We start from the raw sequence: 17,070 nt of genomic DNA, 5'->3' as shown, positions 1-17,070 counted from the left end.
ACCAGTTCACTGCTTTTGCTTCCTTGGAGCACTTTTGATAGGCGCTGACACCTGCAGACCGTTTTGGAGATGCGCTGACCAAGCTGTTTAGCCATCACCAATTAGGGCCTTGTCAAAGTAGCTCAAATCCTCATGCTTGCCCATTTTCTGCTTCTTAAACACACAATGTTCACTTCCACTAACAGGTGCCATGATAATGAGATAATCAGTGTTATTTACTTCACCTGTCAGTGGTCATATTGTTATGGCTCATTGGTGTATTTGCAGCAATTTACTGCTAAAATTATATTTTCTCTTCACATTTAACCTGAACACTGTATATATATATATATATATATATATATATATATTATATTTTACAGCCATTCACAATTACTGATCTTGCATTGTAGCTACAACTCTAGTTGACATGTAACAATAGTTTTGATTGGTCTGAGGTTGCTAAGGTGGGCGTGGCAGAGTGTTGTGTGAAGTACATCAGATAAATCATAACATTATGTTAAGTAAGCATGATAAAGCAAATTTCACTTATCACTACTAAGGATGATGAAACAATTTTAAATAAACTCCCAGCTCGTCATATAGTGGCTTGGTCAAGACCCCTTTGTGTCACCTTTTAAGGCCCTGGGTGTAGGGGTCCCCAGTCGAGTTGGCAACAATATGCAACGTCTGGTTTGACCTTTAAAATAAAACTAGTAGTTAACGTTGTGAAATGTCACAATTTGGTTAGGTTTAGGCATCAAAACTACTTGGTTAGGCTTTCAAAAAGATTGTGGCGTGGGTTAAAATAACAATAAGCCTATTACTTACGTAAGTTAAGTTTTGTGTACCTTGTAACTTGTGTAACTTGCGCAACTTACTTAACCTACGTAACCTAGGCCTACATAAGTTAATAAAAAGACCATAAATAAAAATATTATTATTATATTGCCGGCCTCCTGGGTGAAAGTCCAGTTTCAACTACCTCCTTACTCGCACATTTTGTGTTAAATATTCTACACCTACATTTAGCGTTCATAAGTCCATAAGTGGCCTAGGGCTTCCCCTAATGCGTTACAAACTGACGTCAACAGGTCTTGACCAAGCGTATGTGATGACTTGGGAGTGAGAACGTGTTGGCTTACCAACAAAGCAAAATGTTCATGAACAATGTTTTGACAGGCTCTTTCTAATGAAAAGATGAAATTTATAAATAAACTTTTGTCACACACAGAAGTTACACAGAAATTGAGGGTTCAAAACAGGTTTAGAGGTCTATACCTGTACTTTCATGCAAAACCTAAAAATGGTCAGTTCATTTTTTAAATGCATTATTAAATTAAATATTTGTTCAACAATTTATTATAGGATATGTATTTACAGTGTTACTGTGGCAGACAATGATGTTCAAAGTAAAATGGTTTCAGATAAATGAATGTCTGTTCTCTCTTTATTTTGTACCTGAACATTTTAAAAAAGGGTTAAGAGGGAACCTGCTGATACTCTAACTCTTATAATTACAACAACAAATAAATAATTAAGAGGCCATGCCAATTTAGAAAACAATCCCATTATATCTCATGCATGCCTTGATGGTCTTTTGAAGTCATTTACCAAAAAGTTCATTTTAACTGACTTCACCCTGCACCAAGACAAATCCCACCATCTATTAGTCTGTGGTTACTGCAGGTTGTTATCATTTTAGATCTCAAGCTGATTTTAAACACAGTTCTGATCCATCAGCCACAAAGATAAAGTCAACTCATCCACAGGAAAACACAGTGGCAGTAAATGTCAACTTAGATAAAAGATAAAGCAGCAATTTAAACTAACACTCACCCAGAGAGAAGATAGAGTCAAAAGGATGAAGAGCAGCTGATGAGTGAGTCCACAGACTAAGGACAACTACTAATGAGCAAGTGAACATCAGCTGACACAAACAACTCAGTCAAGTTAGTGTAGAGTGGAAGAACGGGTTCAGTTCGCCTGCCGGCAGGTGGAGAACGGATGCTTTCCTCTGAATAATACCCACCTATCACACACACATACATACTGTACATGCACACACACCCTTCTCCACAGCCTGTAACAGGTGGCTTTACTCAGAAGAATTGCTTACAGCTTCACAAGTTGTCAGACTAACTTGATTTTAACACTTTACTGTGATCAAATTAATACTTTGGTATTAATTGTCGATCATTCTAAATGAACCCAGCTGCAGACATTACCTTGGGCTCTGGTAACTTGTGATTCTGACATTTTCAGAGCTTGATTATTTCTTTCAAATACAGAATTGTTAGAAAACCAATAGTAGGCTGTTTTTTAGTTGCAGCCCCAATGATGAACAGGCCAATAATTGGAGAAAACACCACATTGTGCCTCTATATGCTCTCTGCTGGACACGCTCCTCTGATAATAACCTTAATGAGCCCAGCAAAGCCTGTCTTTTCATTCATACTCGGCGCAGCTCTGCTCTGTTGATCAGAAAAAATTCCTACCGTTCCTGCCAAGTTGTTGCCAACTTGCGTCACCGCAAAGTGGAAGAAAACGGGCTTGACAGCCGCGCTCAAATCTCTCCGGATTCAACAGAAAACGAGGCGAGTGAGACTCTTAACTGTTCAAGATAGATGGTTACTGTCGGGCTATTTATAAGCTGAGCCTCTGTAGCCTACATCCACCGACCGACCAGCTGCTGCACTTTCACTTCTCCCTTTCACATCAGCGCGTCACACAGGACGTGAGCTCTGCAGCAGTGCCATGCACGGCACTCCCTCGCTCCCCCCGCATTTCCCCGTTGCTTGAACGATAAAGCTCATCCTACCTCCCTCTAAATCTAAGTGTCTAGATGAATATTGTGCCAAAATCAAATAAGATAAATCGTTGCGGTTGAATTTCGTTGCGGTGCACATCCTGCAGAGTTTATCTCCATCTTGCTGCAGCGGCGCGTCAGGGACTGGGAAGGCCTGCTTTCAGAAGACTGACTCCTTTCCGCAAAGAGAGCATCCTAAATGATCCAAATGTAGCTCACCCTCTCCTCCATCTCGGTGCAGTCTGCATGACCGGCCGTCGCATCATCCTGACCGGTATCCTCCGCGGCCATGGCAGCAGGGAGATGGGCGGACCGGGCAGCCGGCTGGGTCTCTGCAAGAAGATACAGCGAGAGAGGGGGAGAGAGGGGGGGATGGATGGGACTTCTAATACTGAAGTCGGACCAACTGCTCTCTGTTTTACATACTGACTGTCAAGAGCAACGACTGACATAAGAATGATTCTGGATATTTCTCTGATCTGTATTATTTATTGCCAATTCTAGACCACAGAGAGCTGCCGCATGTGGGCTGCAGACCACATCAACTAATCTGTGTACAGGGGCAGCTAACAAATAAAAAACACTTACATAAAAAAAACACTTAACCATATGGGTGATATGAGTTTAGTTCATTGTGACTCTGGTTGATTACATTTCAAGGACGTCAAACTGATCTGGAAACAAAGGGAACGATCTTAATTTATTATTAGGTTGCATTTCTCCTTTACTTCATCGAGGTGTGAAGATATATCAGGTTGGTTCATCTTGAAAGAAGTAAAACGTTCCCACACTTCCATCCCAGGCACGCCCTCTCTCATCAATACTCTGCCAAGGAGATTTATGAACAAAATTTTGTGGGGAATCTTTTGAAGATATGGTTTCAGGTCATGATGTAATTCCCAAAGAAACCACAAGATGGAAGCACACAACAAGAGACTCATCACTGCACAACAGACAGGACTGCACAGGGACATTGATCCGTGACCATCAATGTTTAAGGGAGCAAAGCAACTAATTTACCCGAGTACTTAACATACTGTCAAGAATACCTTTGTTCATTAGATGTCACTTTATTTAGTTCAGGCTGAACTGGTGAAAAAATGCAGGCCTTAAAGTAGCAGAAACAGCTTGATGGTGGATGGTAAGCATCTTTCAAAAAGCTATTTCTCCTGTGCCTCCATGTTTGAGAAGAAGAATGAGTGAATGATTCTTGAATCTCCAGTTTTTACAGATAAGGGAGACCGTCGATGGTTGTAACACAGGTCAGCTGTAACATGTCCAGTTTCTCCAATGAGGAACAAGTTATGAATTACCCGATTCACTCTGCACATGCTCAGTTTAATCCTTTTCCACATTTGGAAAAGTAGCACCCTGTGGCAGGCACAGCCCATTTTTGGAGGGGAAAAAGAAAGTTTTACTTCATTTATTTTTTATAGCATTGTCCGCTTTGTAGTTAAACTCATCAAACTTGCACAGATCCCACTAGAGGATGTTGGGCCCTCATGCCACCCTAATGGAGTCTGTTTCTGACAGTTTAGTCAGAAACATGCACACCATTAGCCCGCTGGAGGTCATTTTGTAGGGCTCTTGCAGTGCTCCTCCTGTTCCTCCTAAAAAACAAAGGAGCAGGTAGCTGTCCTGCTGCTGGGTTGATGCTTTTCTACGGCACTGTCCAGCTCTCCTCAATTAGCGGCGCGTCCTCTGGTACTTCCTCCATGCTCTTGAGACTGTGATGGGAGACGCACCTTTTTGCGACAGGACTTATGGATGTGCCATCGTGGAGAAGCTGGACTGCCTGTGCAACGTGAATGGGCTGCAGGTACTGCATCATGAAGAGAAACTCAAAACTAGAGAACAAAGGTCAGGAAGGATAAGGAGAGAGCATTTGTCTGTGGCCACCACCATTCCCTTTTTGGGGGTTGTCTTGTTGTTGCCTCCCCAATGCCCCTGCTGTCATTTGCACCAGAACAAGTGACATTGATTCAAAATCGCTTATGCTTCCTAATTTGCCTGCCCCTGCTGCTGACAGAAATGTTAAAAATGTTACAACCATCCCTGGTCTCCCCTAATTCAAGGTTACAAAGTGATGCTTACAAAAAGGTAGATTAATTATATAAACCAGATCAGTTCAGTACCTGAAATCAGTCTGAACAAGATGATGCTTTGTCGTCAGCTTCACTGGAAGTCTTCCTTCTGCTCCAAGAGGGTTTACAGCATAGAAATCCTTTATGAATTTCATTTAGAAACACAACACAGGTAAATACCATTTAGGCTCAGTGAGATCCTGAGAGATCTAGAGACCAGTCAGAGAGGGGATATTTCTGGCCCCTGTACATGTGGACTATGACATGTCAAGTTTATTTGTACGGCACAATATTACATATTGTTTAAATAGGCTTTACAGGCCTAATAAACTGACTTGTTTCTGACCCAGAAAACCCAAAAGCTCTCTAGAAATTCCACAAATGCCCCCATCTCAGACAACTTGGGGCATTAGGAGGCATACTGCAAAAAACTGAACAGATAGTTGGCTCACGGTCGATTAAGCATGTTATTTTTAGTAAAACACTGCTTTAGTGTGGAGACACAATTAAGTGTTTTGTCTACTTGGAAATGACAAACAGAGAAGCAGGCAGCAATGATGTCCATTGTTGCAATTAAGTCTATTATGTCTGCTGCTGCTGCACCCATACAGATTAATGTAGTATAATTGGACGTGACTGTTAACTGTCTTTTAACTGTTTATTGAGTAATTTTGTAATGAACTACATATTTGAGTATTTAAATTTTTGGTGTTCTCCTTGTCTCTTGCTGCAACATAATTTAATTGGATATTTATATTCAACCATGTGGGTTATGTGAAAAGGGCTTTGAATTTGATTAATTGTTAAAACAAATACTTTAAGGGGATGTAAAAACTAGCTTATGGATGTAATGTGGTGCCATGATTTGTGCTTTATGTCCCACTTTAGCCACACATGTTCATAATGTATGCATTTTCTTGCCTCAGATGTCATATTTTGATGTCAAATGATATAATTATACTAATGGGACTGTGTAATGTAAGTAGCAGTAAATCCCTGGTTTTAACCCGCTTTAAGAGCTTTTAATTGGCTAATGCGTCAACATCTATGGGAAAGGCCTTTGACATGTTGTTTCAGCTTGTGATGCCTTTAAATGTCCACAAAGAGGCAGAGTGAACCAGTTCAACTAAACAGGCATCAACCTCACAGAGAGAGAGACACACACACACACACACACTGGGAGAGAGAGAGAGAGAGAAATGTTTGCATGCACAGTAATGGACAGCTAGAGGTGGAAAGACAGAAGGTAGTGGTGTGGTGTGTGTGTGTGCAAAAGTCAATAAAACGGAGAAAATGTAAATTTCCCCTTCATTCACTGAAAAACAATTAATGTTCCAGGCTCACAGCTGAAGATTCTCATTAAACAGTTATCTTAAGAGAGAGGATGAGAGGCAAAACGTCTTCAAGTATCTTCGACCAAGTCCGGGCAGTTGCCTTTAATTTTAACCTTCCTTGGATAACTGGTTTATTTAAAGCTCGTAGTGGCCTCAGAGGCCTACAGTAGCCTATTGTTTAATCATTCAGAAGTATTGAGCGTGAAAACTTTGGCCAATTAGGCCAGAGCCCCGCTGTATCACATTTAAACTGACCAGGCGACACGCCAGAGTGCATCAGTCTGGCGCTCACACACTAACCAGTTATTCAATCAAAGTTATAAACTGGATTGTTGTTCCAGTGCAGAAATAAAAAGCCCAAGGAGCGCGTTGCCTAATTGGGTGAAGGGTTGAGGAAAATCTGTCTGATTAGCCTTCTCCAACAGACGGGGATTAAGCTTTTAGTCTGTAATTATTATAAAGCATACGTCAGCAGATATCCACCCATTTCAGGAGCGGAGGGATGTCCTGCAAACGTTAAGCGACTGAGCTCTCTGTCAGGCCCGTTTCAGACGTGGTGACCTAGGACTAGGGGCAGTAACAGGAATATCCTCCTGAGTCAGTGCCACGACGCTGACACACCGCACCCCCCAGCAGGGCTTCCTCCGCTCCCATAACAAGCATCCTATGCTATTCTGCTCAAGATGGCGGTGCAGGCAGCAGAAAAGGACGGAATAGTGAGTATTTTGGAGCTTCAATGGGAACTGGGGCGTGGGTTCATTGTGTTTGTATTTATTTTCTGTGCGTAACGGCCTGTGGATTTGATTTAGGCGCTCTGTTATGGCGATTATCCGGCGCTTATTGTAAATACGGAGCGCCGTGCGCAGCGAATTCAGAGCGCAAGGCGACTCCTCTTTCATCTGTGACCGGGGGAGGAAATCCAATACGTTCGTGGTGAAATGTATCGGCGGTGCGCGCTCACCTAGGCCGCTCAACCGCAGCTTTGAATCTACGTATTTAGGCTGCATCGCATGCAGAGGGCTAATTTATAATCTCGCATGGCTCGCGACAGGAACCCCGATAACAACATGACAGGTCTGCTGCCACCTCGTCATTGTTGGGAACAGCCGCATGCAAGGCCACACTGTGTGTGTTTATTGATAAACAGGCCTGCAGCCTCACGTTGGGTGTTTAACCTCAGCCAGGCCAGTTTATATCCTACCTGATAGAGCGATAAATGACAGTTTGCATCCTGTGTCTTTTGTCACTGGTGTTGAAGAATGTGGAAGACGACCATCTGAACGACTCGCTGGGGAACCCCGGCCTCATCTCACCTGACAAGGAGGATTTGTCACGTCTCCTGGTATGAAAGACGCCTTAATGGTCTCTTGAGTATTCTTGTTTGATGCTCGCTCCGGGCTGTGCTTAATAAATTCATTGCACTTTGCACAGACGGTGCCATTCAGCGGGCGCATCCGGGGCGGCATGCGGCCAGGAAAGAAGATCATAGTGATGGGCATTGTCGACCTGGAGCCAGACAGGTAAGATAACACTTAACAATGCATGCACACGCTCCTTATCTAGGGCTTCATCCATATACTGCAAGCTGAGTGATTTTTAGAGATGGACTTTTGTTCTTAGGCCAGTCAAACTTGCCCAGGCACTCCAGGGCACAGTGAGTAATGCTGTGGGCAGCTAGAGAGAATGGTGGCTCCTTAAGTATGCAGAGACAGGGCGTTCCCCAACTAGCAGGGAGAAAAGAGAGAGTGGGAGGGACCTAGTGAAGCAGACTTGTTGGGTGTGTCTATACCCTAAATGGAAACTTGTGTCAAACTTGGAAGAAAAAGCTCCATGACCTCATCATGTTCGGGGGCTGCTGCTGGCACAGTATTCATGGCAAAGTTCATGTGAATGTTCTGGCTGGCAGAGCTGCTCCAAATACACAACTGTTTCCTTTGTTTCATATCAGTGCTCAGAAAGTTTGTTACAGTAATCATGTCTACACGCTCACGCAAAGACTGTTATGTGTAAACAGCTGCAGGGGAGGGGTATACACCAAAACTAGCAGCAGGGATTATGCATAATTAACAGAGTTGGTTTGGTCTTACACAGCAGCAGCAGAATTATGCATTCAACTTATCCCAGATTAGTTATTGGACTCATGTTGCCTGTCTGACTCCTCTTTTTCCTCCCCCCCCCTCAGCTTTGATGTGAGTCTGACCTGCGGCCGTGACTCAGAGAAGGAGGAACATCCATATGATGTGGCCCTGAAACTCACCGTCCGCTTCACTGACCGCCAGTTTATGCGCAGCGCCCGCATCTCTGGGAAATGGATAGGGGAGGAGGCTTCCACCTCCTACTTTCCCTTCATCCCCGATCAGCCCTTTAGGGTAAACATCCTTTTTGTACTCATGGCAGATTCACTGTCCAGGTGTTTGTGGTGCTCCTGGGGTGCAAGCAGGTTCAGGTTGAGAGTTTTTGATTGTTCTTATTGAACATATGCTTTTATGAGGTGGGATGCTCTCTTTTCCGAGGGCATGCTCCTCCTTCAGCCCTGTTCTTCATTATCATGGTTACAGTTACGACCTATTCGTTTACAAACTGGATCTTATTTGGCGATTAGTTCTTTAGTTTCATTGCTGTGATTTGGCTGTACAGACACAGCCTTACAACGAGAGTCCATAACGGCAAGTAACATAAGTGGTCAGACAGGCTGTCAGCATTATTATCAGAACCAGCTAATTTTAAAGTATAAACAAAGGTGAATCTGTTCAGCAACTGCGTTTTTATATTTGTTAGGAGCATTGTTAAAGTGCTTGCTTGTGCTCTTTCTGTTAGTAGATCAATAGAGTAGCTCAGCGTTGAACTCGGGAAGCACTGTGAAATCTAACGGATCTTTACAACAAATTCTATAGTAATTTTATTGGTCAAGGCAGTATTGTTAAAAAGGCATATGTGTTGTAAAGCTGTGTCATCATATCTCCATTTCTATAGAATCATCATGGAAAGTAAAATGTTATCTGAAGTAAAAGGACTGATGGCCAAAATTATTAAAAATGAGACCCATTGAATTACATTGAAACAGAAAAGGTTTTAACGGGAAATTCACCCTTAAATACTTGTGTTGACCGACCCTGTCAGGAGGCCATGAGTGCTATCAAAGCTGTTTTGGATTTAACATTTAAGCAGTGCAAACAAGGCAGTCAACATAAGGTCCAAAAGGGCAGTATACGGTGCCTAAACATAACAAGAGCAAAGACAGTGAAAAGATAAGATAAAAAAATTCTCACAGACCCAATCCCAGTATCCACCCATATACTTGGGTATACAGTTTTATACCATTGAAAGATGAATACCTTTTGGGTTTTAGACTGTTAGTGGGTCAAAACAAACAATTTGAAGACCTTACCTTGGGCTCTGGAAAATTGGTATGAGCATTTGTTTTTGGATTAAATGCTAACCGATTAGTTCATACCCCCAAAACTGACAGATTAATCGATAATGACTAAAACATGCAAAAAGTTGCTTCTTTGTAACATTGAAGTGCTTGGGATTTTTCTTGTAAAATCCTGCTGTCAGCATCAATAAGAGACAAACAGGAAATGTTTTCCATGCTACATCATATATACAGGCTGTGTCCGGTGTTGTGGTCTGTTAACTGCATGAGGGGCAGCATCAGCTGCTTATTTGTTGGGTGAGGGGCTGAGTAGCAGCACATATACAGATGAGTAATTCTCATAAGACCTGAGGACTTGTTCGCTCTGATAATTCTGAACATGCACATGAGCATCACATATGGTGTTTGACTAAAAATAAATGATGACGTATTTCAATCCAGAGTGAACTAAACGGCCTTTAATTAGAGAATTTTACTCTTAAACCTATCGTCATTTGTATTAGAAGAAAGAAGATTTAGTCCTAAATGTCTTTTTAAAGAATGCCTAATACACCAAGCAGCTACCATGTTTGGATTATTTTTAGAGGTGATCCCTGTGTCCGGTTATGTCAAGTCGGCTCTCTGATAAAGTGTCATTGTTTGTGGTTTGAGTGTGACAAAGCAGGTCAGCACAGTCATGACTATCAAAAGCTGGGGGCTGCAGATTAACGCTGTCGTGCCGATGGCTTCCAATAAACTGCCTGAATTTGGTTAGACGCACAATGTGCTGTGTTTTAGAGCGGGACTGCAGGAAGTGGGATCACACCTACAAGTTTGTTTTCTTTGGTCCAAACCATGCAGAGAGATGTTTACGCTGTTGCATTTTTGTGTTTGGTTTCTTGAGGGTTCACAGTGTGCAGCTACAAATGAGCCCGGCTTGTAAGCAAAAGTGACTTGGACTCCCTTTTAGCTGATTCATTAGACAGCGTTTTGGTGTCGTGGAACATGTTAAATCTAAAACATGATATTAAGCATCAGTCCAGCTTGTGATTTGCACTTGCTAAACCTTTAGAGTCTACAGGGAGGATTGGCAGATGGTTTTAAACATCCTTCTCATTAAACCCATAAAATTTTGTCAGTACTTGTTTTCTGTATTTAGTTAAAGCTGCACCAATCAATATTTTATATTGACAATAATTAATTACAATGTGAAAGGTGTCTCAACCCCACAGTGTCTCTCTCTCAGCTTTGTTGTTTTGTTTTTATGGCCCGCAACTTTCCTCTTTTGGTTTAGTCTCACCACTCTCATCAGCATAGTAGTAGAAGTGCAGTTTACTCTTTTCACCACTGTTTAACTGCTGCAGAGTTTTAAGATGCCCGGTGTTAATTCACTTACATTTTTTAGGACAAGAGACACAATGTAAAGGAGCCTGTTGGACACATAGTGAATCTAAAAATTATTTAGACTTTGTTCATACAAACCTGAGATTAAAGTTTGAGAAGAGAAAAATATTGTTAAAGGAATGGCTCAACATTTTAGTAAATTTGCTTATTCATTTTCTTGCCAATAGTTAGATGAGAAGATAAGTATCAAGCTTATATCTGTTAAATATGAAGCTACAGCCACCAGCCTGTTAGCTCAGCACAAAGAGTGAAATGGCTGTTGTCATTTTGGTACTTTGGTTGATGATTTGGTTTCATAACACGTTAATGTTATCATGTAATTTGTGAGCTCTGGTGCTGGTGGGTGGATTTTGTTACTGTTGCACTGAGCCAGGCTAGCTGTTGCTCTCTTTCCAGCCTTTGTGCTAAGCTAAGATAACTGTCTCCCGGCTGTATCTTCATATTTATCGTACAGACTTTTCATCTGACTCTTGGCAAGAAAGCGAATAACATTTTTCCAAAATGTCCCGGTGTTGCAGTTTGATGCTCCAGTGATAATATCATTGCTTCTTTAAGGACTGATTATAAACTGTAAATGCTTAAACTGAACTTGCATTGTTGACAACTTGTGTCGCTCTTTCTGTTTCTCCGGTCTCTCCATCTTTTCTTCCCTCGCTGCAGATTGAAATCCACTGCGAGCACCAGAGGTTCCGGATATTCGTGGACGGACACCAGCTCTTTGACTTTTATCACAAAGTAAAATCTTTGCCCTCTATCGACACAGTATGGATACAAGGAGACCTACAGATCACCAAGCTCGGTTAACGCCCCACTCTTCCTGCTCTGCAAGTCGTGTGTGAAGCAAGGACTTGACCACAGATGATCCCACACACACATACGCCATCATCCATAACCCATCCTGCAACACTGCAACAGCATAACAACTGGAAACAGGCTCCGGCGGAGACAAGTTAGAGTTCTTCTGCTAAATTTAATGCACATCTTTCCTTTCCTTTCTATTTAACATGGATCTGATATGACGATGCTTTGAGGGTGAATGTCTTTGCTCCATTTTCAGGTTTTTCTCTTTGTAGCCCCAGTTTTGTCAGATCAGGGATCTCACAGCTTATTAATAGTGCTTTCATTTTTTATGTTCAATCCTTTATTGATGCTGAGATGGAGGCAGGTGTGGAGTTCTTTCAAGGATCGAGCATTTACTCAGATGTTACTCAGGAAAAAATATATCTGGTACTTAGCAGCTAATATGAAAGCAAACTGTTGCTTATGGGTCAAAATCTTCAAATTTGGTGGCTGATTATAAATGTTTTATATAATCAGTCATTTTATAAATTCTGCATCTCGTCAGCATATAGAAACCTTTTGGGTAAACTGGAAACATGCATGCGTATAAAGCTAAAAAGAGACGTGACGGCAGAGATTTTCACCAGTGACAAACATGTAGCTGTAAAATTCCTGCAGTATTGGACCTGAGCAGCGTCTTCAAACTAAGCCTCGACTAATTCCCAAAAGGGCAGAAACATGATTTTCATAGCAGATAAAACTGGTTGAAAGCAGAATGTCACCGGTAGTTTGACGCTTTCAGATTTGATTTCACTCAACCCAGCTGGATGTGTATTTGTTGTTTTACTTATCTTCTGAAACTCAATTTTTTGAGCACAGTAGTGCGCCGTGTTTTCAATGTGCTGATGTATCTCCAGCTCCTGCCCCTCCCTTGGATTTATCCCAGTTGTTGTGATAACACGCTGCAGTGTCACACCGACCTAAATACCCACAAATGAGGATTATATCATGACAACATGGATCTGAAAGTGCTGTCCACTGCATGTGTCACTGCAGAAAGTCTAGAAATGCCTGTGTGGTGGACAGGAAGTAGAATTTGAAACTGGACTCTGCTCTCTGCTGTCACACTCACAGAAAACATTTATTTCATGCAAAGGTTCTGAATTGTACACTAAACCAATATGCAATTTATTCTCATAAAAAAGCACTCGCTTCAGTACATACTCAGAAGAAACTGTGCTGTCAAAGTGTGCAAACTAAACTCAAACTGAAGTCTCCAGTCGCATTCGATGGTCAGTTGGTTGTTTGGAAGCAAGATTGGATCCTGATGGTAGTTTGAATGTATAGTATTCATATTTCTTTAGTAGCATAGAAGATAAAGTGATGCACAAAACTATTACTTAATGTCACTGTTATTTGGTGGTATGGCTGGTGCTGTTATAGTCCATTTGCAGTCCTACAGTATGTGTTTTATGGCTTTGTAAGTGTTTCCTGAATCATTCCACATCAGTGTCTCGACACAGATAGATGAGATAAAGCATCCTTGTTTAATGCAGCCAGCAGGTTTTTACAAGTCTAACAAATACAATTGTATCCTAAATGCATTACATGGTTTTGTCTCCATAAGGTGATGTCTTTTCCTTCACTGAGGCAGAAAGGATGCTATAAGTAATAATAGACGTTATCTTCAAAGCAAAACTCGAAGTATTAAAAGTATTATGTCTTGAGGTGCTCTGTTTACACCCGTATCAAAATTCACTATGCTCTGTAAAGTTAAACATGTGCAGTAGAACTAGAGGAATCTCACTGCGTAGATCTCTAATAAAGCGGTTATAAGATGTTTCTTATGGCATTATTAATGAATAATAAATCATTTACTAATGCTTTAATAGATCAGTTGTAAGCCATTAATAATGAGAACTTTTTGTTTTCCAGGTTTTTCTTTTTTTTTCAGTTATTAATGTTGGTAAACTATCTAATAAACCATCAGTTCTGCAGTTATAAATGTTAATACATTTGAGCAGCAGAAGCAAAACGTAGTTATTGGTAGACCGTTTCACAAGGCTACACACACGTACCATTAAGATATATGTTTACAGTTGCTCTTTACGAGCTAATGAAGGTTTTCCCATCATGTCTTGCTGCTGTGAATCGGGAGTAAGCCATGACATCTGTGCAGAACAGCTGCACTGACTTCACTGCATTGCTCACACTAATGAAGCTTCCTGCGAGATTTCTGAGAAAACTTTGAGCAAACCTTTTTTGTTTAACATCTCGTTACTGTCTGTGCACAGTTGGCTACAGCTGTGTGCAGCATCCATCACAGAGAGGCTGTTTTCCATACGTGCATGCACTGAGTACTTATTAGCTCCGTTCGCGTAGCAATAAGGTCGCTGCTCCAAGACGGACTGGCTGTGGAGCAGAACTTTCTTTTCCCCCCCTGGTTTGTCGGACAGTGTCTTCCTTAGTTCCTCAGTTTGGCTTAGGCAAGCGCTGGGTTATTTCGGACACAAACAGGAAACGAGTGCGTTTTGGTATGAGTGGGCAGTGAGAAGGGCAGTTTGAAAGGGTGTGAGCATCATTACTCCAGTATTGCAACAGAACAAATGTGTACAAATAATGTGACATTGTGTTGACAGGATGTGTTTTTGGATACTGTTTTTGTGTTCTTTCTATTAACTGGTGACCATCCCTTAAACTACACTTTTCTGTATGTTAACATACACCAAGTAGAAGAAGAAGAAGAAGAAGAATATAACCATAACTCAGCCACATGTTTTGTGGATGTGGAAACAAGATGTGTGTTAAAGTGTAATACAGGTTCACGTTTTTGGCTCCCTGGCTGTCGCAGGCGGAGCCGAGCTGGCAGCAGCTAACAGCATCAACAGTGGTATTGCTGTTGCTAGGAATTATGGGGGAGGGAGATGAACAATTCAAGACTTCCTGAATTAAAGGGCTCGAACATGGGGTGTGTGTGTGTGTGTGTGTGTGTGTGTGTGTGTGTGTGTGTGTTTTGCTCAACATGGAACAGTTTAACTCTGCATTTGCTAATTGTTCATGGGACTGTGGTTGGTTTTCCAGCTGTGTACGAGCGCGGTGTGTTTTTCCCATTAGGTTTTCTGCACAGGTTAGGTGCAGTGCAGGTACATGATAAGCTTGTGGTACTTGGGCTTGTACTTATGTTGTACTGTTGCACTTTAAAACAAAAATTAGGTTGTTGGTGTCCACTTCAGGGACTCATAACTGCTTAGTATCACAGTAAGAAAACATGTGCATAGAAAACCTTGACCTATATTGTGTTTATAGTGTCCCAGTTTCTGATCTCCTAATGATCCCATGTCTTTTGAATAACAATCCTAGGACATAATAATTGTTGCTCATAACTATATTAATTGTTCTTCAACCCTTTTGCAACTGAAAAACTGAATGTTATTCTCTTCCTGATTGTAATCTGATGGTAAATACCCAGGTAACTAAATACTTCATGTTGAAAAGGGTGAAATAGACCCACCCTTATACGCTCAGTTAGAAACTGTGGGCTTCTGACGCAAGAGAAACAGTTTTTGACCCAGGTCTGTATCTTACCCTGCTTCTGGACTTTGGATGTACATATTTATGAACGCAACTGCGTTTTTACATGAGGAATACTAAGCTGAGTTAACAAGCAGAAAGCATTTTTTTTTTTTTGTGCATGTAAGCTAGTACCTGGCATTTTACATGAAAGATTGAGGTATTGCCAGTTTTTACTCCAGTCAAGCATGCTCTTTCTTTTTTTGTCTGCCATCTAGTGTATCAGCCGTGTTTCGGGGATAGATTTCCCTTTGTGATTGCATTTTTTTTTTACTTTGACCTGTTAGTACTTACCAAATTACAGTCTTTGAACACTGCTGACAAGATTGTGGCATTTCCCCCCAGAACTTTAAACAAGTAGAAGAACACAATGATTTTCTAAAAGAAGTGCTAAAACTTGTATGACTGTTGTAAGAACGGCTACATCATGATGTCCATTTACAGTATGATGATTTGTCCTCTGAGTAGATGTAGGCTGATCTGTTGCTAATGTATTGTGTGGTTGTACAATCATGTTATCATTTCTATTTATTACTGTGTAACCAGCAGAGTTGTGTGTGTGGTAACGTCATACCTACTGTATTGGTAATGTACCTTTTTTTTTTTTTTGCTGTTTATATGAAGGCGTCTTTGAAAAGTTGAGTTTTTTACAATGATGAAAGTATTTCTTTGGATCTGGGCTCTGACATGTGCAAATATTTCGTATTGTACTTTCCTGTATAACACAAGGAAATGTGTGAAACGAGGATTGGATCAAAGATAATTTTCTTTTAACTGCAAAACAAGGTTAAGCATCATTTTGACATGAGCGTTTTATTTCCGGGATGTGCCAAGTCTGAGGATCACCAGGGCGTTGTTGCTGTTGTGACTTTGATCTTCTGAGAGTCTTTCATGTTACCAGGCATCATGTTGGGCCTCTCTGTTGGCTGTTTTTCAGCTGAGCAGCTTTCTGTTTGCCACAAAAAGCTACTCCACAAAACAAAAACAGAAGGAGCACTTGTATTTACACGATTCCCAAAATATCCTGAGAATGACCCTGATTTTGTGTCTCATTGAGGATATGCACTCGACCAGTGTTAAGATGAAGACAGCACATTCTACCGTTGTGTTAGACCTCTCCAAATGATTTTTTTCCCCTCCTCATGCTTTTGTAAAAACAGCTACAAATCCAATAAACTTCTCATCTTGGAATGTGCTTGTTGTCTCAGTCTGAAAGTGCTTAGATGCTCAGTCAGAATCAGAATGCTTTAATGTCATCGAACATAACTCAGCAAGATTTAAGTGCACCTCAATGTACAATAAAATGTTTAAAAAAATAGAAATTCACACATACTGGTAAAAACAGTACTCAGCTGTGATGGTGCTGGCAAAAAGACAATGTGTGCAAATATAAATAAACCATGGAGATCTTTACACTCAGGCATGATACTGCAACAGTCCCAAATTCACCCCACAGTTAATTGTTTCCGACAGTCCAGTTATTTAATGGCCTGTTCACTGGAGATATGGGCCTCAATAGACATATATAGCGACTCCCAGTGGGCAGTAGAGTGAGCAGGTGGCTACCCGGGTGGCATGTCAGGGAGAGAGGGCAGCTCTGTGTTGTTGATGTTCTGAGCTAATTTAATAATTGCCTTTTTGTTGGCCTGAGTGCAGCTTGTGAACCACACCAGGATGTCGAGAGAGGATTCAACACTGAATAGGCACCCAGGCAACAAATAAAACCGGTACAGTAGCTGCATCCCTGGTACATAC

General features: G+C 41.3%; 2 protein-coding genes across 8 annotated transcripts in view; one reads left to right on the top strand and one right to left on the bottom strand.

Moving 5' to 3' along the window:
* abch1 (ATP-binding cassette, sub-family H, member 1) overlaps window positions 1–7,835 on the bottom strand; it is a 40,381-nt gene extending 32,546 nt beyond the window's left edge. The window contains exons 1-3 of one of the 6 annotated variants that reach the window (XM_046070522.1): window positions 7,408–7,835; window positions 4,924–4,984; window positions 3,008–3,120 (exon numbers count right to left, since the gene is read on the bottom strand). In XM_046070522.1, the coding sequence (XP_045926478.1) occupies window positions 3,008–3,079 (72 nt within the window). In that variant the 5' untranslated portion in view covers window positions 3,080–3,120; window positions 4,924–4,984; window positions 7,408–7,835. Of the gene's footprint in view, window positions 1–10; window positions 78–1,818; window positions 1,876–2,477; window positions 2,605–3,007; window positions 3,121–4,923; window positions 4,985–7,407 lie in introns of those variants that run through there. The other 5 variants (XM_046070521.1, XM_046070526.1, XM_046070523.1 and 2 more) reach the window with 5 other exon arrangements.
* LOC123983985 (galectin-related protein-like) lies at window positions 6,586–16,510 on the top strand. Of its 2 annotated transcripts, none has more exons than XM_046070530.1 (5): window positions 6,586–6,922; window positions 7,465–7,548; window positions 7,638–7,726; window positions 8,389–8,575; window positions 11,626–16,510. In XM_046070530.1, exons 1-5 carry the CDS (start codon window positions 6,890–6,892, stop codon window positions 11,767–11,769), a joined length of 537 nt encoding a protein of 178 aa, XP_045926486.1. In that variant the 5' UTR covers window positions 6,586–6,889; the 3' UTR covers window positions 11,770–16,510. The 2 variants fall into 2 exon arrangements, with proteins under 2 accessions (XP_045926486.1, XP_045926485.1); XM_046070529.1 differs by having other exon boundaries at window positions 6,587–6,922; window positions 7,456–7,548.
* The last annotated feature ends 560 nt before the right edge of the window (window positions 16,511–17,070 follow it).

This window comes from Micropterus dolomieu, linkage group LG15 (genome assembly GCF_021292245.1).
Source record: "Micropterus dolomieu isolate WLL.071019.BEF.003 ecotype Adirondacks linkage group LG15, ASM2129224v1, whole genome shotgun sequence".
NCBI classification, from domain to species: Eukaryota; Metazoa; Chordata; class Actinopteri; order Centrarchiformes; family Centrarchidae; genus Micropterus; species Micropterus dolomieu.
Note: the sequence above shows the minus strand (reverse complement) of the source record. Positions and strands in the feature narration are given on the sequence as shown.